The sequence below is a fragment of the Calidris pugnax genome, unplaced genomic scaffold (genome assembly GCF_001431845.1).
Source record: "Calidris pugnax isolate Ruff unplaced genomic scaffold, ASM143184v1 scaffold27, whole genome shotgun sequence".
NCBI lineage: Eukaryota > Metazoa > Chordata > Aves > Charadriiformes > Scolopacidae > Calidris > Calidris pugnax.
Window position 1 is genome coordinate 7,729,501 of NW_015090893.1, and position 27,971 is coordinate 7,757,471.

Consider the following 27,971-nt stretch of genomic DNA (forward strand, 5'->3'; position numbering starts at 1 on the left):
TTTCTCTTTCCTCAGAACTATAAACTGACTAATCTGAAGAATGAGGCACAAGGTTTTAGGTCATTTGAGGGTCTGTCTTGGAATTTGCGTTATGAGCCTCCTATTTCCTTCCCTTGCCTCTCACATTCTCTACCAAGGGAGTTTGGACAGGCGCAATTGTATGATAAAATTGCTCCCCAGCCAGTTGTTGCTTGAGCTTCCTGAAAGAATGAGTATTCAGACTGTATAGGTCATGTGGAATAAAGTTGAGGAACAGGGTTTTTCTTATTTATTTCTCAGTCGTAATTAGTGGCTATGGTAAAGCGGTCATTTCCAAAGACTGCGTGGTCATTGTAACTCGGCTGGGACTGAGGGGTGAGCCAGATTGTGCTCCTGGTGTCACAGCCCTGGAATAGCATGCCATTTCCTGGGTTACTCTTTCGTATAGTGATTCATGGTGAACTTGGGTATTTTATTTAATACAAATACACATTGCAGCCCTGTCTCCTTGAGTTGGCACATCCTTGTCTACTCCACTCATCCCTGCTCAATAAGATTTACAGCGTTCCTTCCTTCCTTCCAGCCCCTCTTGTGTGGGTCAATGACTCTTGTCAAGTGCCGCATGAATGTCACTGTACCATGTTTTGAATAGTTTCCTGATGAAGAGTCACCAGTAGTATGGCAGTTACTTTGGGTTCCTTTCTTTTAACTCTAGGTTGGCATTCTTAGAAAAGACATGGGACTTCTTGTCCAGGTACTTCGCATTTCCTTCATGAGGAATTTTCCCTCTCTGAAGAGTCAATTTATTGGCAGATGGAGAAATTAGAGAGGTATCAGGCGTTGGCTAGGCTGGTCCGTTATTGCCACGTGTCTGCTATATCAGCTCTGCCTAGTGGGTAGCACAGGCTGTGACATGACTTACACATCGAACTTGACAAAGAACCGAAACGTTTCCTAATCCACAAAACACTGCCTTGCTGACTGTGTGCTTTTGAAGCAAGGAGGCGTTGATTCTTTTTCCTTTCCTTCCGTACATTTGGAGCACGGGCCCTAACATTATCAGGCAGCTTCATCAGGAAGGAAGGAGAGCTGGCAGACCAACATTGTGTGCTGGAGTTGAAGAATGCAGGAGCCATGAGGAAACGGAAATCATGATGGAAAAGGTGGCCCAATAATTAAGATACCCAGGAGGATGTTGGGTTTTGTCATGCCACTGAAGTCGGTGCTCTCATAGTCTTGTCTGAGTCACTAAACAGTGTTGGTTCTTAAGTGTCTCTGGATGGCATATCCATGGGGGGAATAATATGGCTGTGTGAAAACACTTCATGTCTTTGTTAGAGATATGAAACTAACCCTTTCCTCTCCTTGCTTCTTTTCCAGTCTCTGTCTGCTGCTGTCTCTTTATACTGTTTCTCTTCCTGTCTGAGCTCACCGGATTCATAGCCACTGAAATGTAAGTAAAAATCATGTTTTCCTTTGTTCGACTGTATGTGCATATATGATTCTTTACAGCATTACTCTGTTAGCTTGGAAAAATGCGCCTGTAATTTCACTAGGTCAGTTAGTTGTCTAATGGTTTTTGGATTTCTTTTGATTGAGTCCAATTTCTCAGTCATTCATTCAACTTTATAATTTACTTTAGTGAAAAAAAACTAGTGTATTTTTCATCAGTGAATCTATATGTTTAAACATGTGGTGCCTACTGGTTGAATCCACGTGGCCCGTGCTCTGAGACTGTAGGGTCCCATTGCAGATACATCTCTGACAAGATGTTTTCTTTTCCCATCACTCCCCCAGGGATAAAATGGGTATCACATTCTGCTGGTCTTTTTGGAAAAATGAACTGCATAAAAATACAAATGATTACTAGTTTAATGTTAATAGTACCTGGGGTTTTTTTTAAATCCCAGAGGTGAGTTTCTGATACATGCAGGTAGCTTTACTCATGCATGAGTTTTACTTTCTTTTCACCCGTTGAGCCTTACTTGGAAACTTATTTGACAGGTTTTGTGCTGGAGACAAGTTGTCCCAGGTAGCCTCTTTGGAACCTTGCTTTGAGTAAAATGGAAATAATTTCTGCTTTAAAAAATCGCTCATAGAACAAGTATTTTAGTTAATCAGAATTAATTTCCCCTCCTCTGTTCTCATGCTCCTCCCACCTTTAAGTAAACTTTTCTTAGTAACTATTAACACAGGTACCTTTGGTTTGGATTCTAGGAAACATTCTCCATCACGTTGCTGATGTGGCAGTGAGCTCACTAGACTGTGATGCACGGTTCCTGGATAGTTAGGAAGGGTGGAACTTCTGTCCGACTTCTGTGACGGTCCAGATAGCAACAGATGTCACTGCTGAGCAAAAAGCTCTGAAACGCGTTGGGCTCATGTGCCGTGTTGAGGTTGACTGTGCTTTACGTGGCTTCTGATAACTGTGTGGGTTTTTCATTGTTTTTGTGCAGCTCTGACTTGGGTCAAGAATATAATTTCAAGAATAATTTTAACCTTGAGTAATGTTTAACCTTAAGAGGGTAGTGTAATCTAGCTCTAGCTAATTTTTTGTGCCCATTACACATTACTTCAGAGATGGTATCTTAGGTTTCTTACTCGCTGTTTCTTTGAATTCAGTTCCATAAATTTGCTTGTGAAATACTCGGGGCACCTTATCAGCTCACTTCTCTCAGGAGCTGAGTTTTCGTGGTTTTCTTCATTAAAAAAAATAGATAAAAGCTAGACAAATTGCTTCGAGTAAAATACTACTTTTTCCTGTTCTCCTCTTAGGTCTCATTCTCTCATCTGTTTTCCTTTTTTTCTTTTAGTTAATGCTTTACCAGAGGAATTGATAATATTTACCTAATTTGATCCAATTATTGGAGTGTTCATGCCTTTTTGTAGTGGTAGTTTCCTGACTAGAGATTTGTTTTTTAACAGAAAAATTGTACGGTTCTCTGAGGTTTTCTCATGGCTTTTTTTTCTTAACAAGATGATGCATTTTCCACAAGGATGTTCGAGGTGCTGTAAATTCCTGCATGTTCTGCTGGCAAGTTTCTCATTAAAACCTCAGAGAGATAGTAAACTGCTTTTCCCAGCAGGAACTGTGTGGGGAGGTGTTTGTAAGCAATAAAGCAGTAAAATTTTAGAGAGGATGTCATGGAAGGGACTAAAGCAAATGAATGCAGGAAACTAATTCGTCATGGACCATCCAACACAATACATCGCAGAATATAAGAACCTCCTTCTGATGAGTTATAAGTCATCAAAATCTCTCTTGCTGGGAACAGGTCACCCACAGCCTTTGTGAACAGGCTCCCCCTGTAACAGCGGAAATACTTCAGAAAGTCACACAACAAAGTGCTTCCCAGTTCAGCAACTTCTAAAGTAGAAGTAAACTTTTCATTTTCCATTTCTTACTCATTGCTTTCTCTTCTGGGAAACCCAGTACCTTAAAGGTTCAAAGATGCTGCTAACCTCTTGTGCTTCCATTGCAAGGGTGTATTACTGGCAGTGCATTGCGAGGCAGTGTAGTCTCATCGTTCGGAATAAGAGTGCAGAGCTGTGGGGCTCTACGTGGTCTGGAACAAACAGTGTGAGAACTCTGTGCCACCATTTAAACTGGGTGGTAGCAAATAACAGGGGAGATATTATCTCACAAAGATATTTTGAGCGTTGAATGAATCAAATACTTTTGATTATACGGAAGATTCCTTATGTGCAAACTGTTCAATACCCATCAGCTTTTACTGCAGACTTCAAGTTTCTTTTGTATTAATTGTCCTACAACAGATATTTCTCCCAGCTTGAAGTCTCCTGGTGTCAGCCGGGATCTGAATGATTAACTAGAGTGTGCGCTTACATGGGGTGAGCTTTCCTGCTTTGCCACTGCCAGCTGTTCTATTAGCCTGCATCAGTCTTTCTCCTCTTGTGTAATACTTCCCTTAAAGCAGTCGTGCGCTTGACAAAAGCTGGGTTGCACAGGGATAGCTGCACATTTTTGATGGCAAGGTGAAATCGAGAGCACTTGGCCTGGTGCCTTACATCCGAGACGTACCGGGTTCGCTGGTGTGGACTCACGCTTACCTCATAGCCCTGTTACGCTGAGTAATTGTGCATGGTGTGTGCGCATCGACAGCTTGCTCCGGGGCAAGTCGGCAGCAACCTCAACAGCAGTGGTACCCACAGGATTAACCAACTCTCACCAACGGGAGGTTTCTTTGGTATCTGCATCTAAAGTGACAGGTTGGTGTGGTTTGCTGAACTCATGCTGTAACATGAGAAAATAAGGTCTGCTCTGCACCACACTTACCCCTGATACTTGCTGGCTTCTGCCCGCTGGTGGACTTTCTTCTATGTTCACATGAGTCTAGCAACTTAAATTCCTGGTATTACTAGAAATCTCAGTTTGGTCACTCTTGCCCAACCTCAAAGCTGTTTTTCCTTGACCAGCCCATTGTCTTAGCATTTATAGTCTCAGCTGCCGAAGACTTGTCTGGGTGGCAGAAAGCCAAGAAATTACACCCTCGTCTTGAGGGTAACAGTCATAACACTAAAACCAAAGAGATAACCTATGTGGGGAAGACGGCGTGTATCGCAGTAGCTATGTCATAACTCGTGTGGGCATTTCTGATGAGCACCAAGATTGCGTCTGTGCACGGGAGCTTGCTTCAGCTCGGAAGCCGAGGCGAGACGCTGTGTGCGTTACGGCGGACATGCAGGAAGTTCATGTGGCAGAGGCAACACGCTATAAATGCGCATCCTACTTTCCTGCTGACTGGCTTCCTGTGTGGATGAGCCCTGAGTAGGGTAAAAACCTCCTGGTTTCTCACCTTCTAGATTTATTGCGTGACCCTAACAGGCAGTCCTCTGAGCAGCCATGAAGGAAATCAAAACTTAGTTCTTAGGTGGGGCTACATCCTTTTCAGGAAAACAACAGTGGAGGACTGATGGTGAGGGAAGAGCTTTTTCTTTGCTCAGCCACAACCCATCATTGCGGCTAAGGGGAGGGTGGGTTTAACTCTGGAAATCAAGGATGTTCTTGATTATTTTTTCCTTTTTTGTGTGTGTTTTTTTAATGTCCAGACTCAGAGTGAGTGAAGGCTTAGGTCAAAACAAGAATCTAGATTAACCTCCTCAATTCTGTAGAAAACAGATAAAGGAAAGAGGTCCACGCTCCACATTTGAACCTCTGCAAAGTTAACAGTATCAAACATGGTTGTCCCACACGCAAATGAATCCAATGGCTGAAGAAATGGAGCTAAAGTGTTAAGTGTGTCTGGTATTTCCTGGGTAGGATAGTTAGTAGGTTGAGAGTTGAGCATAGATTGAGGGCTAGAAATTGCTTGGCATGCCTTTAGCAGCCTTCCTCATTCATCCTGCTGTTATGTTGCAAATCAAGCACGTAGAAATCACCTATCTCTTTTCTAATTAACTCAGATCAACGCTAGAAGTTAATAGCTGGCAAGATGATAATCTTGCCGTTTTACCACTGTAATTAGGTCATGAATTATGTTCTGTAGGATCAATAAGAGTTTTCCAAGTATTCCATCATTAAGGAGGAAAGATGTAATTAACTAATCTAGTCTGCCTTGCATTGGCAGCCAGGAGAAGGGGTAGGAGGGCATGAATGTGATACTTGTGGTATGAATGTAGCTGCTCAACAATAATTCATCTGCCACAACACATTGTAGAAAGCAACAGACCGTTCCTGGCAGTGTTTTCTTGTTTTCTTTTTTTTTTTTTTTTTTTTTATTTGTATAACGGCAAAAAAAAAGATGCTTCTAAAGCTTCTTATGTTACAGCCTTTACCGTCTTCATTTTGGAATAATTTCTCCCTTACATTCTGGAGTAATACAGGTTTTCCATGGGATCATAACTGCCTTACTGTGCACTTTTCAACTTTTGTGGATGTTTAATTGCTAGAGAAGTTAATTTTTGTCCATATGGAATGTGCCATTGATGGTTTTATAAAGTGTGTCCTCTCATTTTAAAACAATTAGTCCTAAGAAATGTAATTGAATGAAATTAAATTCATGAGGGAGGTAAACACCAGGGATGGAGAAAAGCTATTTAAACTAAAGGACAATATTGGCACAAGAACTAATGGGTGAAGCTGGCTGTGAATAAATTCAAGCTGAGAATTAAAAGAAGGTTCCTAATTGTTAGAGCAGTGAGGTTCTGCAATGGTTTTTCAATCAAAGCTATATCATAAGCACTCTTAGGAAGTAGTTTGACTGCCGTATGAAAACCATTAAATTATGCAGTACTTGTTGTGGCTGAGGACTGGACTGAAATTTGGTGGTCCTTTCCTATCTTGCAATCCTAAGAGAAGCGTATACTTTCTGAGAGATTTGTTTATGAGTTGGAAATTTATCTTCCTATGTTCTGATGGATGCATAAATTTCATTCCCGTTGATTTTAATCACAAGATCAGCCCTTGGCATATTCATTTTGATGTGTTAATTATCAGGGATCAACCTAGAGTTTCAGTTCCAGTTGTAGAGTTCTCTTAGTTGCTTGTATGTGAAAATGCGATGATGTATGGTTTTTAACGCTGGGTCTGGCACTAAACCACCTTCCATGCCCACAGATTGCCTGTTTCTGCCACCTGAAACATTTGGAAGAATGCATGCCTTTTGATTGAAGCTGCTATTTTTACACCTTTTTTTTTTTTTTTTTTTTTTTTTTTTTTTTTTAATGTAGTAACAGGCAAAGAACAGTATGAAGTGACAAGTTTGCCACTTGGAAGGCTGTACCCCCCTGCAAGGCAATTAATTAATCACTTAAGCAGAATATCAGTAATAAAAATACTGCCTTTGCATACAAGCATAAATCACGAGCAACGTTCCAAATCATTGGTTCATTTAAGGTGACCAGATCACTTACTGGGGACACCTGCTTGCTTTAATCTTTATGAAAAACACCTTGGCCAGTCCGTGAGTATCACACAGCCCAGCTCTGGTGCAGGGACCACATGATGTGCAGCACAATTTGACTGTTCGTGCAAGCTGTCAGGTACCCCAAATGTGGGAGGAAGCAAAACGCCAAGAGCTTCTGAGACCAGCATTGCTCGTTCACACTGGATTCATTTGCATTCCCAAGACTGATCCTGCAGCGAAGCAGAATTGTTATCATACCTGCCTTCAGAGCTTTTTTGTCCCTTAGCTCTCCAAGGTATGTGGAATGTGTTTTGTGGCTCTTGGCCCATGAAAATTTCTCCAAACAACCTGCAGGATCAAGCTGCAGCTGCTGCAGGCAGCAGAGTGTGATCCTGGTGTTGCTTCTGCTGGAAATGGTAACCTTGGAGCGTTAAGCCTTCTGCACCAGGAGCACAATGCTACGACTCATATAGTCTGATCCAGGTCCCAGACGCTAAGCTGGAGACGCAACTCCAACTCCACCAGCTCATCCAGTTGAGGCAGATGAAAGGTTGGAGCAAGCCAGGCCAGCGTAGGGAATACAGCCCAGCAGTCAGAGGAGAATGGGAGTTGTAATCCTGTTCTCGCCATGGGCTGACCTTGAGACAGACACTTTTCTGTAGAAGGATGTAATACTTAGCTGCCTACCTCTCAGGGGTGCTAAGAAGCTTAATTAATGTTTGCGTAGTAACTTGGAGATTACCTAATAAAAGGTGTTATATATTTGTGAAGTGTTGTTATGCCGTTTGTCCTAATCTACATGTGTGGGTTAGCAGGAAACGGAAGGTCATATCATGATGTCATTTGCAATTTCTGACTCTTAATCTACACTGACGTCTTTCGAACCTTCTCCTTCTTCCTGCGTCCTAGTGAACTGTAATTCCTTCTTTTGTAGGACAGTGTGTCTTCTGTGCTTCACTGCTGAGCCAAGACCTAATGGGGGACAAAGACCTTATCGATGAAGAATTGATTGGGTTTCAGGGCATAGAAAGAAGATTACAAATGGCAGAACAATAGACATATGCACAGTTTATTACACAGGAGAGAATTTGCCTACCTGCTTGTTGTTTCTGCACACAAATTGAGAAGAAGATGGGTGGTTTGTCCAATGTTGGGTCTTCTCTGGTCTGGCACAACTGAGAGGAAGGCAGTGCAGGAATCTCAGGTGGTTGATTAGAGTTGAAACGGCAAGCAGAGCCAAGGGAGCTTGCTTGAGAAAGTCTTTTGAGAAGCTTTGGGCTCCCTCAAGAAAGAATATTTATTTTCCCACTCAGTGTCCTGGACAGCAGAGAGTGCCTCTTGGGAGTTGTAGGACAAGGTAAAATGCAGCTTGCTGGAGTAAGTGGTTGTATTTCCTGTATGGCTGATGAGTGGGGAGGAGGGTGCCTGGGTGGTTATTGTGAAAGAGGGAGAAAAAAGGCTAGAACTTGAAGCAGAGGCTGGGACAAGCACAATGGAAGACAAAAAAGATGCATTTAGAGAGCATCCAGGCAGCATGTGAAGCTCTGAAAGGTCAATGCAGTGTGTCTCCTCTTGTATTCAAAGGGCCGCAGGCTCTTCAGCTGTTGAAGAGCTGAGGTGTCTGATGTTAGTGGCCAGGGCTGCTGGGTGGAAACAAGTTACTAGGGAAGTTTTGTTTCTGGGGAAACAAAGCTGTTGTGTCATAAATCTGAGTCCTGAAGCATGGGGAACGGGTCTGGCTTTCTTTGGATAAAATCTTAAAGACATGATGAGTCCTCTTGCTGCTGTTTCCCCCTTTCATTCTCTCTTGCGTGCCATTTGCATGATCTGCAATCTTAGCCAAAGAGTCCCTCCAACTTTTTCTGTGTAATGCTGCAAGTTTGTAAGCAAACGGGATAAGCAACTGAGAAAATCCAGCAGCACCGCTCAGGAATGTGAAACATTTCAAAGTGGCTCTTTCTAGAAGCGAAGCAGATTCTTCCTGTGTGGATCATGGCTCCTGCTGCGTGGAGAAACTATCCTCCCTTTCCTTGAATGAGTGGTGGGAGGCCCTGCGGAGGGAGAGGTCCACCTCTCACCTTTCCTATTGCCCTTGTACTTTCATAGCTCTGCACCTCACCCCTGCTTTATTGTGCCACTTTTATTCAAATAGTTCTTAACAGCAACCAGTGAAATACCAACTCCTATGTGCTTGGGGTCTTCAAAGGAGGTATGTCACATTGGAGTCACAATACAACCCTATCTGCTGCCTCTCTAAACATCCCTAGAAGCAGCTGAGTTTACAGTGTCCTTCTGCCTGACTTCAGGTTTTATTTCCCTTGTGTCCATCCCAGATCCACTGTTAAGCACTGTTACTCCTGAGACACTTTGTGTTCCAGGAGGGACAGCTATAAATTAGAGCCAACTTCATTTCTTCCATTGGAGACGCCATCCCTTCAGGGAGTGTGGCTGGAGGTGGTAAATAGTGCTTTTTCCAACATCCCAGGATTGTCCCATTAAATAATGGGAAGGCTGTGTGCAATTTGGCTTCTTGGCCCTGGGGGAAGAGGATAGCAAGGGAGGCATGAGTACCAGTCCTCTGCCAGCTCCATCCAGACTTAGGTGGGTCGTTGTTCAGAGGGAGATCCTGAGAGGAACAGCCTTGACCCTGGAAGTTTGCTTTACATGTGAGATTTCCAGAATTGTATTTTGGGAGTGAAATTTCCAGTTTGTTGAAAATTACGATGTTTCTTCTGAGGTTTGCCCCAGCAAGCATAGCCTGTGGTGTGATGGTGTTGTGCCCTTAGTTCCCCATAGTGAGAGAGAACCTCAGTAATGGAGCAGGTCAGCACAAAGGGTGCACTTTGGAGTCCTGCTAAGAAACCTTGCTGGGTTTGTTCACTTGGGTCCTCTGCAAGAGCTGATGCTGCCGGGAGGAGGCAGTGGCCGGAGCTGGGAGGAAGAAACAGGGTTCAGCAGGCAGGGTGCCCCATGGAAGGTGGCGCTGCAGGTCCAAAGGAAGGGAAGGAAGGACAGGCTGTCACGAGCTGCCAGATGTCTAAGGAGTGATAGGTAGGGTTATGAAATGGGATCATGAGTAGGAGAGGGGCAAGGGGCTACTAGGTAAAGAGGAGGAGGAGGAAGTGGCCATGAGTCTTGCCTGAAGGTCAGGTTGGGAACCGTTGGTCCAGTGACCGGACTGCAGGACAGGAAACCGGTTTCCTTTATCTGCAACTAATGGTCTGTGTGACGTGAACAGACTGGCCTATTTCTCTTTGCCTCAGTGATCCAGTCTGCAACCGAGTGACCTCACCACTTACCTGCCTATGTCAGAGCTTCCCTAGGCTCCCTCGGCACAGTTCATCCTGACTTCTACCACCAACCACTTCTCATTCGCTTATCACTAAAAGGCTTATGCGCCCCTGCTTACAGACCACCCCACCTGACCGCGCATTTTCTGACCAGTTCACAACTGGAAATCAGCAAATACAAATACTGACCTTCCTAGAGCTTTCCTCCAAAAGAGCTGGGGTGTTCAGCCGAGCTACTGAACCTGATGCGCTTCTCTGCCAGCCCTGGTGCAAATGCTCCTTTTGGCCAGCAACGTCAAGTTGCCTGCGGCACTGGCTGGGCATGGCCCACATCTCGGAGGGCAGAGAGCTGGGGAGAAGCCAGGTGCTTTTATGAAACCGGTTGGCTGGCAGCTGGGATCTGGATGGGAGGACTCGGGGAGCACAGAAAGGTGTGTTGCCTTGGGGGATTAATGCCTGTCCTGGCTGGAGCTGCTCCTCTCAACCGTATTTGGGCATATGACTTAATCCCGATCGCTACCCAATCTGCCAGTAATAAACATGTAGAAGATTTAATGCATTCCACCAGGGAGGAGAGGGCTCAGCCAAGAAGCTTCTAACTAGGTCACTGATGAGCAATCTTTCCCCTCCCTCTGTGTCATTTTTATTAATCATTTGAAAAATACGTTGAGTAATGATTGCAAGCAACTTGTCAAGCCAATTAAAAACAGAGAAAGGTAGGGCTGTGAAGCTGAAGACAAATGCTGTGCTGGTTTTAAATGAGTGTCTGTAAACCCCACTGACCTGTGAGTAATTGCCTCCAAAAAAATTGGCAGCTGTGTGTTTCTCAGTGTGAAGGCTTGTTTCTCCTGAATCCACAGGGCAAACAGTTCATTATGGTCCAGAGATGTATCACCAGAGCAAAATCACTTTGAATCTCTCTTGTAGCTGCTCTAAGTCTGGTTTGTCTATTAGCATATAGACTCTTCGGCAAGGGCTTGTCAAAGGGTTTCACGCACTTTGAGCATTAAATAAAAATAATACAGAGCACTTACTAGGCAAGGTAGTTTATTTTATGTAGCTTGACTGAACATAAGTTCCCATAGCTTTGTAATCTGTGCGACTGGAAGATGAATCGTCAAATCTTCATATTTCATGAGGCTGAACAGCATTGGAGTTTGAGGGAGAAAGAGCTGCTCGGTAATCTCACCATCTTCTTCGTTCTGTGTGGCCAGTTTCCCTGGAGTGGATTCTCTAGACTGTTCAGCTAATTCAGCTGTGCTTGACTTGGTTTTTTTTTGGTTTATATTTTACATGTCAGATGGATTGTGTGTGCCAACAATAAATATTTATACTCTTGTATTCCTTTTACTCTATATCTGTATTTTGTCTTCAGTGAAATATGTGCCAGGACTGTGGGTGCTATGAAACAACATTACTCTTTGGGAGGCTGTTGCATAGTGTGTTAGATCCTGCTGTCCAGGATGTTTCTTCCCGTCTGTTCCTGGCTCAAATCCTCTTCTCCTCAATTTTAGTCATTGCTTTTGGTTACCATTCATAGATTGAAATGAGATATTAAGGGGAGAGATACAAGTATGCCATTCTGCCTTCTCTTGCTGCTGCTCTGTCAACTGGGTGGTAATAACAAAAAGCAATTGGTTACACAAATAAGCTTTCCTGTGGGATGGTCGAGACCGGCCTTTCTCTAAAACTATTTATGAAACAAATTGAAAAGCACATACTTCCCTCTTTCCTAAAAGGAGTAACAGCCCAGGTATGCGGCAGGCTGGCACGTTGGCCTACCACCCCTTCGACATCAGGCAGTTGTTTGGGGTCGCCTCTGGAAACTTGGGTTAGGGAAGGGAACAGGAAGGATAAATCAGAGCAGGGATTTTGTTTTCTGCTGGTGTAAGGGACTTGTTGAAAGCCTCCTGCGCTTGTCAACCAAGAAGTAAAATTAAATGGTGATTTGCCCCCCTGCCAGTCGTGGAGTGTTTTCATGCTTTCCATTTCGTACCTCTGTTGTAGGTGTCACACAGCCAAACCCCCTGCTTCAAAGTCTCCTTTTTTTCCTTCCCATGCAAGTTACAGAATCACAGAATCTTAGTGGTTGGAAAGGACCTCTGAGATCACAGAGTCCAGCCATGCACACACAAAAGACCCCCACAGCCTCCACTACTAGAGCGTGCCCTGAAGTGCCACATCTACACAAGTTGTTGTTTTCCTGTGGACAGTAGCTATGTGCCTGAACCCACCTGTGTTTTCTGTCCTCCAGAGTTAATGAGCTCTATGTGGATGACCCAGACAAAGACAGTGGAGGTAAAATAGAAGTGAATCTGAACATCAGTTTGCCAAACCTGCATTGTGAATGTGAGTACCCCTTTTAACTTACTGTTTTTCCTTTGTATTGTAAGTAATACTTGAAAGGGGCCCAAACTGGTACAGTGGCCCTTCTCCTGTGACAGGGTGGATGAAGATCAAGTAGCCGCAGCCTTTGCCAATATCCCATTGCTTTCTGTTCCAGGCCAGGACACCTGTTTTCTTGGACCCTGTGCTGGCTCTGCAGCCTGTGTTAGTGGGTGACCTCCCTCGCTGGCTTCTTTCTTAATCTTGTTTCCTTTTTTCATAGTGACCTTTCTGTCTCTGGGAGCAAGAAACCTCCCAGGTTTCATTCGTAAATCTGAATGCACCAGCTAGTTGTTGGCTTTTCAAAAATCACCTGCCTTATCCACCTGAAGTTTTTCTGTTTGTGTAATTGAGACTACAATCAGCTGGCATTGTATGGAAGGTATATTTGTGTCAAATAGGCAGCCTGAAAAGTTTGGTTACGAAGCTCTTTCTGAAGAGCTGGTATAACAATATTTGACAAATGACGATACTAGCACAGTTTACTCAATGCCAGGAAAAGAGATGTGGATTTTTCCCAGTAAAAGCCATGCATGCCTTTCCTATGCAAGCTTTCTGTTATTTCTTTTGTTTTAATTTTTGTCTCTTCCCCTTCCACCCATGCAGTAGTTGGACTAGACATCCAAGATGAAATGGGAAGGCACGAAGTGGGTCATATTGACAACTCAATGAAGATACCTCTCAATAATGGAGATGGCTGCAGGTTTGAGGGCCATTTCAGCATCAACAAGGTGAGTAGGAACGACAGTGGGTGAGTGTGGGCTGGCTTGGGAAATGCTAGCAAGATCCATTTGTAAAATGCTCATGAAAATCTGTGTGTCAGTGTCTCTCCTGTAGAGTGTACATTCATGTCCCTAATCAGTGGTAAGGTTAAGTCCCTCAGTGCTGCAGAAATGTGGGGAGAGGAGGCTGCATATTTAGACCCACAGAGGATGTGTTAGATCAGGCTTTTTCTCCATTCTCCAAGGAGGTAATCAAGGTACTGTTGTTTAACAGCAGAGAGCAGCTCTGTGTGCAGTTAGTGCTGTCTCTTTCAGTGCAGCAGCCTAATGTTTAGGGGATGCATGAGCTCCCTACAAATACCAAATGGCTTCTATGTTTACTTGTCAGGACTTTTGCACCTCCAAAATGTGACTCACTGTGCAAGAGGTCTTTGGCAATGTCTCCATCCGAGTGCTCTTTTGTTCCGAGAGCCGCAGAATGACAGGAATGTTCCCTACTAGAGGGTGCCAGCGTAACAGAAGCGGCTCCGTGCTGAGATGTTTGGAACACATGCACGCGGCCTCCGCGCATGCTTTGTCGGGATGCTCCGCTTCTTCAAAGAATGAAAATCCAGGCCTGGAGGAGGCTCCTCTCTGGGATGGGTGTGTTCAGAATTGAATAATCTTGCTATGTAATGCTGGAGATGACTAGCAGGGGTGGGGGAGGCAGTGGTGGGGCCCACTGATGTCCTAAGAAGGGCACACCCTTTATTCACGCCTCCTCATGTACCACAGGCTACAAAATCCTACTTCCTTCTTTTCCTCCCAGGTCATGTTAAATCGCATCTAAAAATAACAGGCAGAACCTCTTATTGATTCTGTGGCATGGAAAGGATTAGGGACTTTAAAAGAGGACGCTTCTTTCCTCGCCTCTAAGCCACCAAGATTACTGGCAGCTGATAGTCCACAAAACTGGGAAAGGGCTTCTTGAAAGGTAGTTCTTGTTCTGTTCATTCCCAAAGCACAGAGCTGAAATACATGGGGGTTTGTCTGGTAGATGTGGTGGGCCCTGCTCACCAGAGCAACTCAAAAAGGGGTTGCTGTATGTGTCAGTGAGGAGCTCCCTTCACTGCTTCGTCTGTGAAAGGCCACTAATTGCGTTGTCTCATATGTCTCTCTGCTGTCAGAGGGAGGAGACCTGACCCAGAACTTCTACCTCTGAAAACCTGAACCTCTCGTGTATGAGCTGTAAGTTTGCAGTCCCTTGGCAGAAATTGTACATGCTTCTGTATGAGCTGGTGCCTGGAGTGGGACATGGACAGGCTTGAAACTTGACCAAGGGTTGCACTTGGGTGTTATTCTCAGGGCTGAAGAGGGAGCACAAGGTAACAGTGAGATGATTGTGTGTGCTACTTACTGCAGAGTCTGTCACCCTGTTTACTGAGCTTGCGTATGACACAGCTTGTGTCCACACCTGAAAGCGTTCCCAGGAGTGCACTGCTGTTCCTCAAGTCATTTAAATTAGCTTTCCTGAAAGCACATGGAACCGGCATGTGGCCTCCTGTGGCCCTGCCTGTGGTGAGATGTCTCTGCAGAGAGCACAATGGGCACCAGTTGTATAACCGTCCTCCCACTCTTGTTTTAGGCCAGGTCGGATTGCTTCTCAGGGTTGCTTAATTTCCCAACCTTTTCTCAATAGGAAAAAAATCTTGCACCCTCTGTAGCAGTGATTGAGCTGAATCTGCTGAAAGACTTGGTGGAGTAGGGTTAGTGACCTGAAAAGTGTATGCATGCTAGAGTGATCCTGTCAGAATGACACTAGTGCTCATTTTCTGTCTTGGAACTAAGTCCTTAGGTGAAATCTGTATTTTTCAGAAATTTTTATTTCCCTCCGTTTAAAAAATTAAAACCAGAAAATCCTGTACTTGGAAGGGCTATTGCCAGGGCTAGAAGCTGAAGATCTAGCTTAGTTTGTGTGGGAAGCCCCATTGGTTTTCATGGGTTTTTTCTCATTTTATATAAAACTTATTCTTACTCACAATCTTCTCAAATGTAAGGTTGCTCGTGACCAATACTGCAATAAGAATATATCCACAGTTTTCTTGGGTTATTCTGCAGCAGTGGGCCCATTTACAAATGCGAGATGTGGGAGTAAAACATTAAGCAACTGTTTGATGCCTGTCAGAGACATGAATCTTATTTAAATAGGGATGAAAGACATAGCCTTAAGTGTTAGGAATCCCTAAAGTTGGGAGTGATCCACTCATCACCTCCTAGTCAGCAGCAGCAGCAATGTGAGGGTGTCAGACTCTTAAGCTGTGGGATGTAACTGATCTCCACTGTGAGCAGCACGGTGGTGTTGGTCGAGTGCAGGAAGGTATTTCAGAGCCTTTCTCTGATGTGCCAGAGGTTGTCCACTGCTAAGTAGATACAGCCTACCAGGCTGGATGGATCCAGGCATTTCCGCTTCATATCGCAGAGCCTAGCAATGCCTTGAGGGATAAAATGTGAAATCCTGTCTTCCTTGTCTTGACTAATTTTAGGTCCCTGGTAACTTTCACGTGTCAACGCACAGTGCCACTGCGCAGCCTCAGAATCCTGACATGACTCACGTCATTCACAAGCTCTCATTTGGGGACAAGTTACAGGTGAGTTCTCTTCCCTGAGAATTCCCTTGCTCTAGGGGAATTAATGTGATGTGACTTTAATATTTGACACTTCGGTTTTATGGAAGGGCCATGTACAGTGTAGGGAGGACATAAGAAAGGACTGCTGGGGTAAGCAAGTCCTTCCCTTGCATTCATGCCATGTACACTCAGTCTGGGGGAGTTCGCAAACTGTTTACGTGCCACCACTTCAGGAAGGAGCAGTGTTCAGTCATAGAGTAACTTTGCTGTTTTCATCTGAAACTGAAAGTCCTTTTGGAAAACTTATGTGGCTATCCTCCTGCAGGGAGTAGAAATGAGGATTCATGGCTTTGCAAAATCCTGCTCTACTGTACAGAACTGTTTTCAGTATTAATACAGCAAACAAATCTTGACTGCCTTTGTAGAGGAGCAGTGAGTATACTAAGGGAAGATGTGTGCTCGCTACTGTCTTTACCAGTCAAGTTCTTTTTAATTCATTCCACTGTACTTGTTTAGCAGACACCTATTAGTCAAATTTGTTATATGAAACACAAGTTAGACTTCGAACTGCCAATTCCCTGCTGGGAAGAAGCTGAATGTGTGCACTTGCCCAGTCGATAGAGTTTCAGCAGGTGTTGCAAGTTATGTAATAATTCCTGATTTCTCAATAAGGACAGATTACAGCTCTTCTCTAGCCTACTTCCAAGGAGGTAGCATCACAGGTGGGAGTTATATATGTGCACACCCAGTTTGCGACTCACCCTAAACATTGCTTACCCATAGTCTCTCTGTAATCTTCTTTCCTCAGCACAGACGTCTCATTAGTCTGCTTCTTGTACACCCACTTCCAAAACCCTTTTTCATGCTAACAAGTCTAAGCGTTGCTTTGTAGTCTTCTGATTCTGCTCCCGGCTTCTTTTAGGAAATATCTTGTGTGGGAACGCTGAAATATTAGCATATAAATAAGCTTGGCTTAATGTCTGTAAAGCACACTGAGATTATGAAAAATATTAGGTAAGTGCTAATAGGGAGTTCTGCAGTTTGCGTGGGAAATCAGTGCTCTAAGGTAGCGTTCCCATTGTTTTATCATGGAGTCTTTGAGTAATGGAGCTGAAGTGCGAATCAGCATGAATGAGATGAGAAGCCTGGACAGATGGGGGCAAAGGAGCAAGCGTCTTCAGTTCTGGTGGTGAGAAACCTGTCTAGCAAACATGTAGTTGGCTCCTGATTTGGACAAGTTCTGATTAGTATTTTCAAAGTTCAAAATAACTACTCATCATCTCCACACACAGGAATGGAGCATGTAGGTGCTGCTGGTCCTGTAGGCAAACATGAGTTCAACAGCACAAATTAAAGAAGGATATGTTCACTAAACAGGTGCTACCAAGACTCAGCAGCAGCAGAGAGAGCCAGCAAGTATGGAGAGCTTTAAATCTATCTAGAAACAACTTTGAATATTTTGGGTTGTTGCCACCGGCTTTGATGTAAAATATGCTCATATTTCTTAAAGAGGGTGAGGAGCTTCTCATTCGCTTGTGTCATATGCTGGGAGTTAGTTCTTTGTCGGTTGTTAACCAGCTCTGCCAGAATGATCCACTAAGGTACAAGCTGTGTTCTCCAGAAAAAACAGTCTGTTTGAAACAGAGATTTATATCCCGACTGGCAAAGAATGAGCTTCATTCTTTACGGTTCTTCAATGGTAGTCCATGCACAATAGCCTCAGACTTTTTGTAGATCTTTCCCTCGTGTAGATGAGACCAAAATTCAAACCAATGGGGTTCTTGTATGTCAGGTAACCCAGTAAAGAAAGAGATGTAGAAAGTAGGAGAGTATACATTTTTAATTGTAGAATTCTCTTGAGTGCTAGATCATGATGTTGAATAATCCTGGTTTTAATCTTGCAAGAAGTCTTGTCTTCCCTTCATAGTTGCAAGCTATTTTAGCCTGCTGTTGGACTCTGCCTGAGTTATATGTCCAGCTGTATATCATAGGATCATAGAATGGTTTGAGTTGGAAGGGACCTTAAAGATCATCAAGTTCCAACCCCCCTGCCATGGGCGGGGACACCTGCCCCTAGACCAGGTTGCTCAAAGCTCCATCCAGCCTGGCCTTGCCCAGGGATGGGGCATCCACAACTTCCCTGGGCAACCTGTTCCAGTGTCTCACCACCCTCACAGTAAAGAATTCCTTCCCGATATCTAATCTCCCCTCTTTCAGTTTAAAGCCATTACCCCTCGTCCTGTCGTTACACTCCCCGATAAAGAGTCCCTCCCCGTCTTTCCTGTAGGTCCCCTTTAGGTACTGGAAGGGGCTCTAAGGCCTCCCTGGAGCCTTCTCTTCTCCAGGCTGAACAACCCCAACTCTCTCAGCCTATCCTCATAGCAGAGGTGCTCCAGCCCTCTGATCAAATTTGTGCCCTCCTCTGAACTTGCTCCAACGGGACCAACAGTATGTCTTTGCATGTGTTTGTAGAGATTAAAGCCTAAGCTGTTCAGGGCACTGGTCTTCATCTTTTTGAGGTCCAAGTTGCAGGAGAATAAAGTGTTAAAACACTGACTAGCATCCTGTGCCACTACTCTATGCACTAGATTTGGCCTTGGTAGCGCAGGACAGTCCTGAGAGCATGTGGCTAAACAGGCTTCCTTAAGTTCTCTGTTGCAAAGCAATTTTGTTACTGTGGCCAAAAGCTTACTCCTTGTTGAAGTCCCTCCAGGTACTTAACAAAGTACAAACAAGTATGTTCCCCCAAGGAACACACCTGTGCACTTTGTAGAGCAGAGATTAATTAGCCATCTATGGACAGCAAGTATTGTAATGGGAGTCCAGAATATTCCACAAGGAGTATCATGGTAAAACATCAGACTGGGAGTTACAAATGCCATCTGTATTGCAAAGACAAGAGAGGCAGATGCACCAAAGGACCTGACTGCACAAAACCAGGGAGCTGTGGAGGCGCTTGGTGGCTTTGTCTGTGTGAGAGCTCTGTAACTCACAGCTTTGCAAACTTCACATATAGACAGATGCAGAGCAGACAAGTTTTACATAGAAACAGAAGTGTGGATGCTGGGAAGCCAAGGACAAGAACGTAAGTTCAAATATACAGGTACCTCACAGGACAGATACAGTTGTTTGCTGAGTAACGACACAGATATTTACTATTAGAGTGTTTGAAATGAACCTTAAAGTCTCTGGCCCAGGTACGCTATGAGACTTACTTCTCAGCCGTATCAAGACTGTAACTTTGTATGCAGACTTTGTATGCTTTTTACCAAAAAAAAATTATAACGAATATGTACAGTCTGCATGTGTAGTTCAGAAACGGTTGCTGTTGTGTAAATGCACTGTAGAAAGTTCAGCTGTTGCTTTTGCTCTGTGCTTCTTACCAGCACCTGGCCAATTGAGTTGAACTTTGTGATTATTTTCTCTCTCTAGAATTTCCTTTTTCAGGAGAGAAACGGGTTCAGTTGCTGCTTCCTCAAACCGTCATCCTCTCTGTAGCGTTCAGAACAGGGAAACAGCCATTGGGATGGGGCAAATCCATCCACATGCTTTCAGTTGTTGAGAGGGTCCGGGAAGGAGATTGCATTGCCCTGTTAGTGAGGTGAAACTCTGTCACACCTATGACCAAATACTTCTTCCAAACTCTTCTTCCCTGTTGTCTGGGTTAAGGTCAGGAATTTCTAGGTTGTGGAGTTATTTGTCCTTTCTGTATAGCTTACTGTACATTATGTGAATGATACAACAGCTGTTACGGTGGGGTTTTCCCTGTCTAGAGAGTTCACAAATCGATTAGTCTGTTGGTGGACGTCAGACTCCAGGTCATAGTATATGGAAGGCATGGGATGGAAATCCTGTTATTCTGGGCAAACAGATACTTGCATGCCTGGGACCAGCTGCAGGAAAAGCTGAATGGTTGGCAGTGTTGGCATGTGTCCTCTCCATCTCCAAGGTCACAGTGAGTGCAGTGTGAAAGCTGGGCTAATGACTTAAAGCTGTACAAGCCCAACTCTACCTTCACAAGAGAGCTACTGAGCTGAATATGACTCCCATTTGTTTCCCTTTCAGCCTGATAAATGGATTTCACAGTTAACTATGCAAAGCTCTTAGGAAATACCTCAAAATGAAATTTCACAACTGGCCTCTTCCAACTGCAATTCCTTTAGCTTTGGAGTGGTTTTGGAGTTTCATCTTGTAAGACGTTGTGAAATCAACTTTTTTACTTGGAACTGACCTCTGTGGTGATGGTCACTGAAAGATATTTCAAGTCATCTTTTACTGGGTGGCAGCTCTGTTTCTGGAAAGGTTGAATCAGGCTGATCTCCTTGTTACAGGACAGGGTAGGGAAGCAAAGGGCAAGAGTACCAAGTCAGAGCATAATTTCTTCATATGTCTTTTTGCTTTCCAGGTCCATAACGTTCATGGAGCATTCAATGCCTTGGAGGGAGCAGACAAACTCAGCTCAAATCGTATGTATTCTTGGTGATTACAGGTCTTAACCACTTAGCAAAAGGGAAAACAGGGCCATTAATCCAACACTGGTGTATCCAGAAGTCTTTAATCTGCCTCTTTAACCAAAATGATCCAGACATTGCTGACTGACATTTCCGTTTTCTACAGTACCATAAAGCAGTCTTAGCCCAAAAGGTCTTTTGCAGCCCTTCTGCAACCTGGACATTGTCTCCAGCTCTGTTATGACCAACTCAGAGTTTGAGTTTTTTATCCATAACCTATACCTATAGTTTCCCTTGGCTGCTGTCAGCACCACCAGAACTTTTCCTTGTTCTTATGTTGCAAGTCAGCTCTTACCTGAAGTTCTACCCTGTGGCTGGAAGGATAGACGTTTTCATTGCCTTTCTTTATGACCAGCAACACAAAAAGAAATTTCCAGTGCGCACTACAATTCAGCTTAGTTTTTCCCCTTCAAGTGTTCAGGCTCCCCCAGGACATCAGTCTTGCCCACTTCTTGGAACAAAATTTCTATAGCTGTTCCTGAAGCGAGACAATTGTGGTTGTGTGTTTTTTTTCTCTCCAGGAGCCAAATGTCATTGTGTTACACTTGGCCAAAGGATCCTGCAGAGAAATCATTTAGATTTCTGGTTTAGAACTGTTTCAGAAGACACAACAAATGGCCTAAGCCATTTAAATAATGGGGAAAAAAAAGAATTAATAGTTGTTAAGCAGTTGTAGGAGAAAGAAAGAAAGAAAGAGAGAACGAAAAAGAAAGAAAGAAAGATGGGTGCACAAAGAATGGGACTACACAGGTTGTGATACCTCAAAAAGCAGCTCAGTGAGCTGCAGCTCTAATGTTAAGCTTGTTCTTGGTTTATCCAGGATAGCTTTGTGTGGTGCCGATAAGTCTTATCACTTATAGTTGCAAGCAGTTAGGAAGGTTCAAGTGACCCAAACTCAGCTCCATGGGTCGTGGTGCTACAGAAGTCTTAGAATGGTGGGCAGGTTCTACCGTCACCCGAGCACCTTACAAAGTTTTGTACAAAGGACGTAAATGTAGGATGTGAAATTGTCACTTTGTCACAGAACCTGAGATAAAGAGGAGGGAGATACCTTTTCTGTGACGTGAGTTGTTTCAGTTGATTTCACACATTTACTTTGAAATGTTATGTAGGCTGTGATTCCTTTCTCGGAATTCTAACTTGTACTTTCCTTTCCTTTCCTGACTGCAGCTCTTGCGTCTCATGATTACATATTGAAGATAGTCCCGACGGTGTACGAAGACATGAGCGGCAAGCAGCGATACTCATACCAATACACTGTAGCAAATAAGGTAAAGAAGCAAGTAGTTCTCAGAGAAGCTCCCCATTGCAGCCCAGTAGATGCATGGAGGATCTTCAGGCATCGTTCCTCTTCCCTTGTGCTCCTCTGCTCTGCAGCCAAGTACTTTGGTTTGTAGGTGAGCAGTAGCCTCTGCTGGGAGAAGGAGGAACTGAAGCTCTTCAGAGTGGACCTTCTAGTTGCTCCTGGTGCTAGCATTTACCAGGGTTGGGGTTGTGAGGGCTTGTCAGAGCAGGTGGTGGTATTGTTTTAACGCTAGAGGAAGGTATTCTTTCTCCTATATGTCAGTTTAACTCATGTACATTTCTATAAATTGCGTGGAAGGTTTTTATGTGCTGCAGGAGCTCTCGTGATGTGTCTCAAGATGCATCTGGATGGAAACTGCAATCCGATTGAACATACAAAACAGCACTTACTCATGGTTTTATTAATAAAACAGTACTCAGGGGTTTATTAATAAAACAGTCTCAACTGTGATGCATGTATCAGACAAATAAGTTAGCAGAGTTTTTAGCTTTTTACTAATGTTGATTTCAGATATTAAGCCACTGAACCTGCAGCAGCAAATATGTACTGGTTCACTAGTTCACAGTGCCTACTTTATTGTAGTGGATTATGATAATTATTGTAACTTTATAATTCTTAAATTAATTTACATTAAATGTGAAGATATTTGTGTTTTAATAATACAATGTATAGAACTTTTTTAAAAAAAAACACCCTGTTTAATTTTTAAGGTAAAAAGCCCCTTTCAATTTAAAATGATTTGCTAGTCAGATGCTAAGTGAAAGTCCAGAATCTGTTTATAATATCTAATTACTGCCAGTTTGCTGTAACTGAGAATCTAAAACACAGTGTCATGGATTAGTTCTCAGATTAACGTTCTTGTCTAGTGACTTTTGGGCTTGCTTGAACAGTGTGTCCCAATGATTTGGATGTCTCCCTCTATCCAGATTACAATGTATTTGTTCTGCTTAATGTCACAACTGTTGTTCTGATAAGACTCTTGCGACGCAAGTCCTGAAAGTAATTTGGAAAATAGACAGCAGGAGCTTTTGACACTTCTGTGAGCATGGTTGCAAACTGGGGCGTTCGGCCAAGACTGACTCATTAGGGCAGGATTACTGGTGGGGAAAAGGGGAGAGGAAGGAAAAAATGATGCCAGTTCTATCAAAACTGAAGTGCAGACAAACAGTGCTGCCTCTGCGTTTTCTTCTTGTTAAAAATAAAAATTCTCTTACAGGTGCTTTAGTCCTTGACTCCCATACTGATCAGTAGGAAACAGAAATTGGAAGTCATTGGAATAGCATGGCACGGATTGACTAGTGTGAAGAGCTGAATAGAGTCTGAAGTCTGGACTGTCTGTCTCCTCTCCCCTTTTACCTCCTAGGCCCTCTGTTTTCTTGCTTCCCCAGACAGACCCTGTCCCAAGACATGTGCAGAACTTCTGCAATAAGAGCCCCGAAAAGGTTATGACAAGGAACGTCAACTGCTTTCTGCTTCTCTTGTCATCCATGGGAAAAAAAACTAAATAGAGGGAAATTTGGGATTTATGTGAAATTAATGAAGGAGATAGATGCTGTTTTATTAGCTCCCCTTGGGCTCACAGAGTACCAGAGAGTAACAGAGAACAGAGAGTAAAATTGTCTTTTTTGTATCATGCTCATGGGTGTCCTCTTACTTGTTCTTTGATCATCTTTCTGAAGTATTTGAGGTTGCCTTTGGCTCTGTGTGAAGGAGAATTAAAACAGAAGAGGTCATCTGAGTTGGTGGACATGTCATAGGGCTAAAGCAGAGAAGAGCAGCTGGGTAAAGAGGCAGTGAGGTGCTGGTGCTGGGGCTCTCATTGGATTGCTGAGTCCTCAGCCTGCTTTTCTTGTTTTTTTTTTCTTCAGTCTGTCAAAATAAATGTCCTGATCCTTAAAAATTGATATATATTTCCACTGAGAGCACAGAAAAAATATTGGCTCAAAAAGATGTGACTTCTGATACTTACTTGATGTTAGGATCTGTTCTATGTTGGCATTGTGCAGTTTGTCTTGTTGGGGTGTTGTCCTGTGGTTGATTGCTTGCACTGTACCTGTTATTAAAGAAATGGGTTCAAGAAGATTATCACTGGCAATCTGAAGATGTCTTTTCCAAACCAGCATGGAATATTTTTTTGAACCTTTGCCAATATTTTTCTGTTTACAGTTTCATTTTGGCTTTCTGCATGGTTTTTAAATGTGGTTTAAACATGGTTCTGTGAGATTCATAGTGAGTGGGCATACTGAGTGTTGGGTTCCAGTGCCAGGGGACCTTACAGAAGGGAGCTGCTGCTTGCTGTTCTGAGTGCATGGGCAAGAAAGGATTTTCAGGTTCTTACAAACTAAATTCTGTTTGTTTGATGAGTATTCCAGTATACGATTTACGTACTGGCAGTACAAAAACTTCACCTGCAACCAATTAGTGACTGCTTGTATTTAAACAGAACAGCTCTAAGCTAGAGAACTCAATGATGATCTTTCTGTTTGCTTCTGTAACTTGGAATGAAGGTGAGAGTAAGTGCCATCACTCTCTGTTGCCAGCTATATCATTATCAGAGTGTAAAGAACAGGAATTAACCGTTTGCTACTTTTGGCCAGATCATTAGTACAGAACAGTGGTGTAAGGGCCAGATGCACAGAAGCAACTTTATTGCTCTGAAATCTGAAATGAGATTGCTCACATTTTCTGCCATTTTTCTCCCACTTTCTTTCTAGGAGTATGTAGCCTACAGTCACACTGGCCGCATTATCCCAGCTATCTGGTTTCGTTACGACCTGAGCCCCATCACAGTGAAATACACAGAGAGGCGACAGCCTTTGTACAGGTTTATCACATCGGTGAGTTACTTTAAACCTCTAATTCTCTTTTCTGCTGCCTGCATTTCATTTCTCTTCTGAGCCGTTCTTGTCCAGAAGAATTGAGTTTCTGCTTCAGAGCATTGTGACATGATTGAAATAAAGCAGTGCATCACCTCAGTTGTACTGAAGTGTAAGTGAGGTAACTGGTAAGCCCTACGTTCTGACAATTTGATTTAATAGCTAGGCACAAGAAGAAAGAAAATCATCCTCTTCCAGAAGTGCCAAACTCTGTCTAGGCAGGATGGGCACTATTGCAGCATGTCAGAAACTTGGAAGTAAAGCTAATATGGTATGCAGTAGAGTATGCTGCAATAAACCGTCTCTCTGATGATGAGATTTAAGTTGCAGAGAATGCAGGGCAGTTGTTTTACTCAGTGCTGCTGTTTGGCTTAATATGGGTTTGCCAGTTCCAGACATTTACTCCTGGGTAGAAGTGGAGAAGAGCTGCATTATCAAATTCCAGAGATGTTTTCCTGACAAATTATATTTTGATCTATGCAGATAACATCCTGCAGTACTGATCTCAGCATCTATAACAAAGCTGTACTGTCCAAGCTGCTAGTTAGGCAAAAACCTATTTAAAGATCTTCCAGAACTTAAGAAAATGTGTCCTGAGGGAGTTGGCTTAAAATTTAAGCTGCTGTCTCCTGTGCCAGTGAGTCTTCGTAGAATGTGAAATAGTTGATAAATTGGCTGGAATGAAGACCTTGGATTTTGATTTTTAAACTGTTTGAATATTTTAATTGGAAGTAACATAAACAGTGTGGCTCTGTTGCACTTAAAGATTTTGATTTTACAGCTTCTGATAAACACCAAGTTCCCTCACTTAATTTTTGAAATGCGTGTGATTTCTAGGATACACAAATACCAAGAGAAAGGGACTTGAAGCAAAATCTAAATCTTGTGGTTCAAGACCTTCTCTTCTTAGCAAGTCTGTTTGGTTTCAAAACATAATCCTAAAAAAGGTCAAACATCAGCATTTTATGACTTGGCATCTCACACTGCCTCTATTTTCCCAATCAATAAGCTTTCATAGGTTTTTTACGCATCTCGTTGGGGGTGATGGTGTGGAGGTGTTTTTAACAGGAAATAGCGTTTGGAAATGATTGGTGGCTGGCATTATGCTTTGTCATGTCCGTTGCCAGCATTGATTTACTGCTGATATGCCATTGTGTGCATATAAATAGGATCTTTGTTGAATTTGATACCGTACTTCAGAGTTTACACAAGGAGTCCACAGGAGAGGCTTTCCTCACTGGTTGCCGCAATAACCTTTTGGATTTGAGATGGCCCCAGCTAGAATTTTGCCCCATCCTGTCTGTAAACTGAGCCAGGCGTGTGCTGGCTGCTTGACTGCTGAAGAAGGGTTTTACAATTCGATTTTTTGTCTACTTTGTTTGGTCTTATAAATGGCTATAGTCTCAAGCAGCTCACTAGGGGCCATTCCAATTGAATGTCCTTCTTATGGAGCCATGTGGATGAGGCTGATTTCTGGAGTAGCTGTTATGCAGTTCATCGCAGAGGTGTGCCAGACCTTTGGCAGACATGGCTGACTTAGAGGCAGATCCTTATTTTACAGATGCTGTATCGTGGCTGTCAGTCTGGACCATCTGGCCCTGGTACAGATGACCTGCTCTTGCTCTCATTTAGGCTAGGAATGTTTTACAGTAGGGCAGCCTTGGCTACACTTAAAGCTTTAGAGCGTTCAAAGTGTCATTGAAGAGGTTGGAGCGGGGGAGCAGTGCTGCAGAGGATCAAAACACCTTTTGTCCTAGGTTTCCTTGCCCTGTTTTGATGACATGATCTGTTCCGTTGTCCTTTCCACTGCTTTAGCCCCTTCCTGTATCTCCAGCGTGGCCTTTTGCATCACGGTTGCTCTGGAGACCAGTTGGTGATGATCAGCACTGGGCTGAGGTCCAGACAGGGATTGAGCTGGGGCATCTGGAGTCATTGCCGAATGGGACTGGCCATGGAAAGCATCAGCTTTTTCTGAGCAGCAGCTGCTTAACTTAAAAACCACAAGAGGGGCTGTGGGGCAGGGGGGGAATCACCTGCAACTCTGTTGAGTGAGCAGATTGTTTACTCGGGCACCCGTGTGGTTTTCAGTAAATTTAAATGTGTCCAGGGGATGGGGGAGGATCCTGTGGGCTTGAAACAGACTTTAGGGGGGAAACGGTATAGATGTTGGAGGAAAGGAATCACAATGGAGGGACGATCCCATGTGGAGAGATCAGATGAGAGAGGGGGTGCTGGCTGTTCAGCAGAGAGCCAAAAGAATCTCATTCTGCTGCTGGGGAGGTTAGCTGATGTTCTTTGTTAGTAATGTTTGTCCACCAGAAACCTCCGTGCAGCTAAGAGCAGCACCATAGCAGGGTTCCCAGCTCTTCTGTGTTCCCAATGGACCCACTCTAATTCATGCCTGCTCCTTGGGTTTTTGTGATATGAAGAATTATCCTAATTTTCTGTACCATGTGAGATAGGCTTCCTGTGTGGGATGAAAGGCATTGGTTTAGTATAGATTTTGCTTTACATGTCACGCTTCAAAAAATTCAGTACTAAATAAGATTTTACATTGCCTGTAGGTCAGTGCTGCCACTGTCACTGTGCTGGGAATTTGCCATGGATCCTGGGGTTAACCACAGACACTTGGCATAGCATTAAACACAGTAGTTTTAGCCTGTTAAACTGTAGGGCTTAAAATCAAGGCATCTCCCCATAAAGAGAAGCCATTCACGGCCTCGTGGTTGAGGTTATGGAACAAGGGGAAAGGTTTCACTGCTGAAAATTTCTGAGTTCCTGTGAGTGGCCAAACTGAGAGAAGGTTTTATCATGAGGTCAGTAGAGGCTGGGAGGGGAGAGCAAGCAGAAAACAAGCCAAAGTTCTGGTGAAGCATTCAAAATCAAATAAAAGAATGGAATTTTTTTCCTGATATTATAGGACTTGTCTGCCCTCTAGGTGTGAAAAACATTAAACTGGAAATAATGGGGGGAAAACAGTCACAGGAAGAATTATTTCAGCTATGGGACCTGTTACCGACCCATATCATAGACTCAATCCCATGGCATTTTTAAAACCAAGACAGTGTTGTTCTGCAAGATGTGCTGCAGGTCAGCCAGAAATCTCTGGGTAGGATTCTGCAGCTTACCTTACTAGGAATTACCTGGGAGTCCTACTGGTCCCCTCTGTCCTCAAAAGTAATTTTCAGATTTTAAGGTCCACAGTCACATATCTTGACACTTGCCTTTCTGTCACACTGCTTGCAGCCTTGCCTCCTCTTACATCCACTCGTGTTTTCCTTTAGACTTCAGCCTGCATCCCAGCCACTGTCCTATAATCATACTCTGTTCAAAACCCTGGCATGTGCCCCACATTGCAAGGTCTCTCACTGCTGTAATTATTACACTTCTATATTTCTTTTCCTTCCTCCTTTAATGATTGGGCCTGAGT

The 27,971-nt window shown here is 43.6% G+C and overlaps 1 protein-coding gene across 1 annotated transcript in view; it reads left to right on the forward strand.

Moving 5' to 3' along the window:
* The window catches only part of ERGIC1 (endoplasmic reticulum-golgi intermediate compartment 1), a 61,113-nt gene that overhangs the window by 28,776 nt on the left and 4,366 nt on the right, over nucleotides 1-27,971 (forward strand). Inside the window, exons 3-9 of the mRNA XM_014948128.1 lie at nucleotides 1,360-1,432; nucleotides 12,390-12,484; nucleotides 13,127-13,251; nucleotides 15,765-15,869; nucleotides 20,254-20,314; nucleotides 21,530-21,630; nucleotides 24,380-24,502. Of these exons, the coding sequence (XP_014803614.1) occupies nucleotides 1,360-1,432; nucleotides 12,390-12,484; nucleotides 13,127-13,251; nucleotides 15,765-15,869; nucleotides 20,254-20,314; nucleotides 21,530-21,630; nucleotides 24,380-24,502 (683 nt within the window). The remainder of the gene's footprint in view (nucleotides 1-1,359; nucleotides 1,433-12,389; nucleotides 12,485-13,126; nucleotides 13,252-15,764; nucleotides 15,870-20,253; nucleotides 20,315-21,529; nucleotides 21,631-24,379; nucleotides 24,503-27,971) is intronic.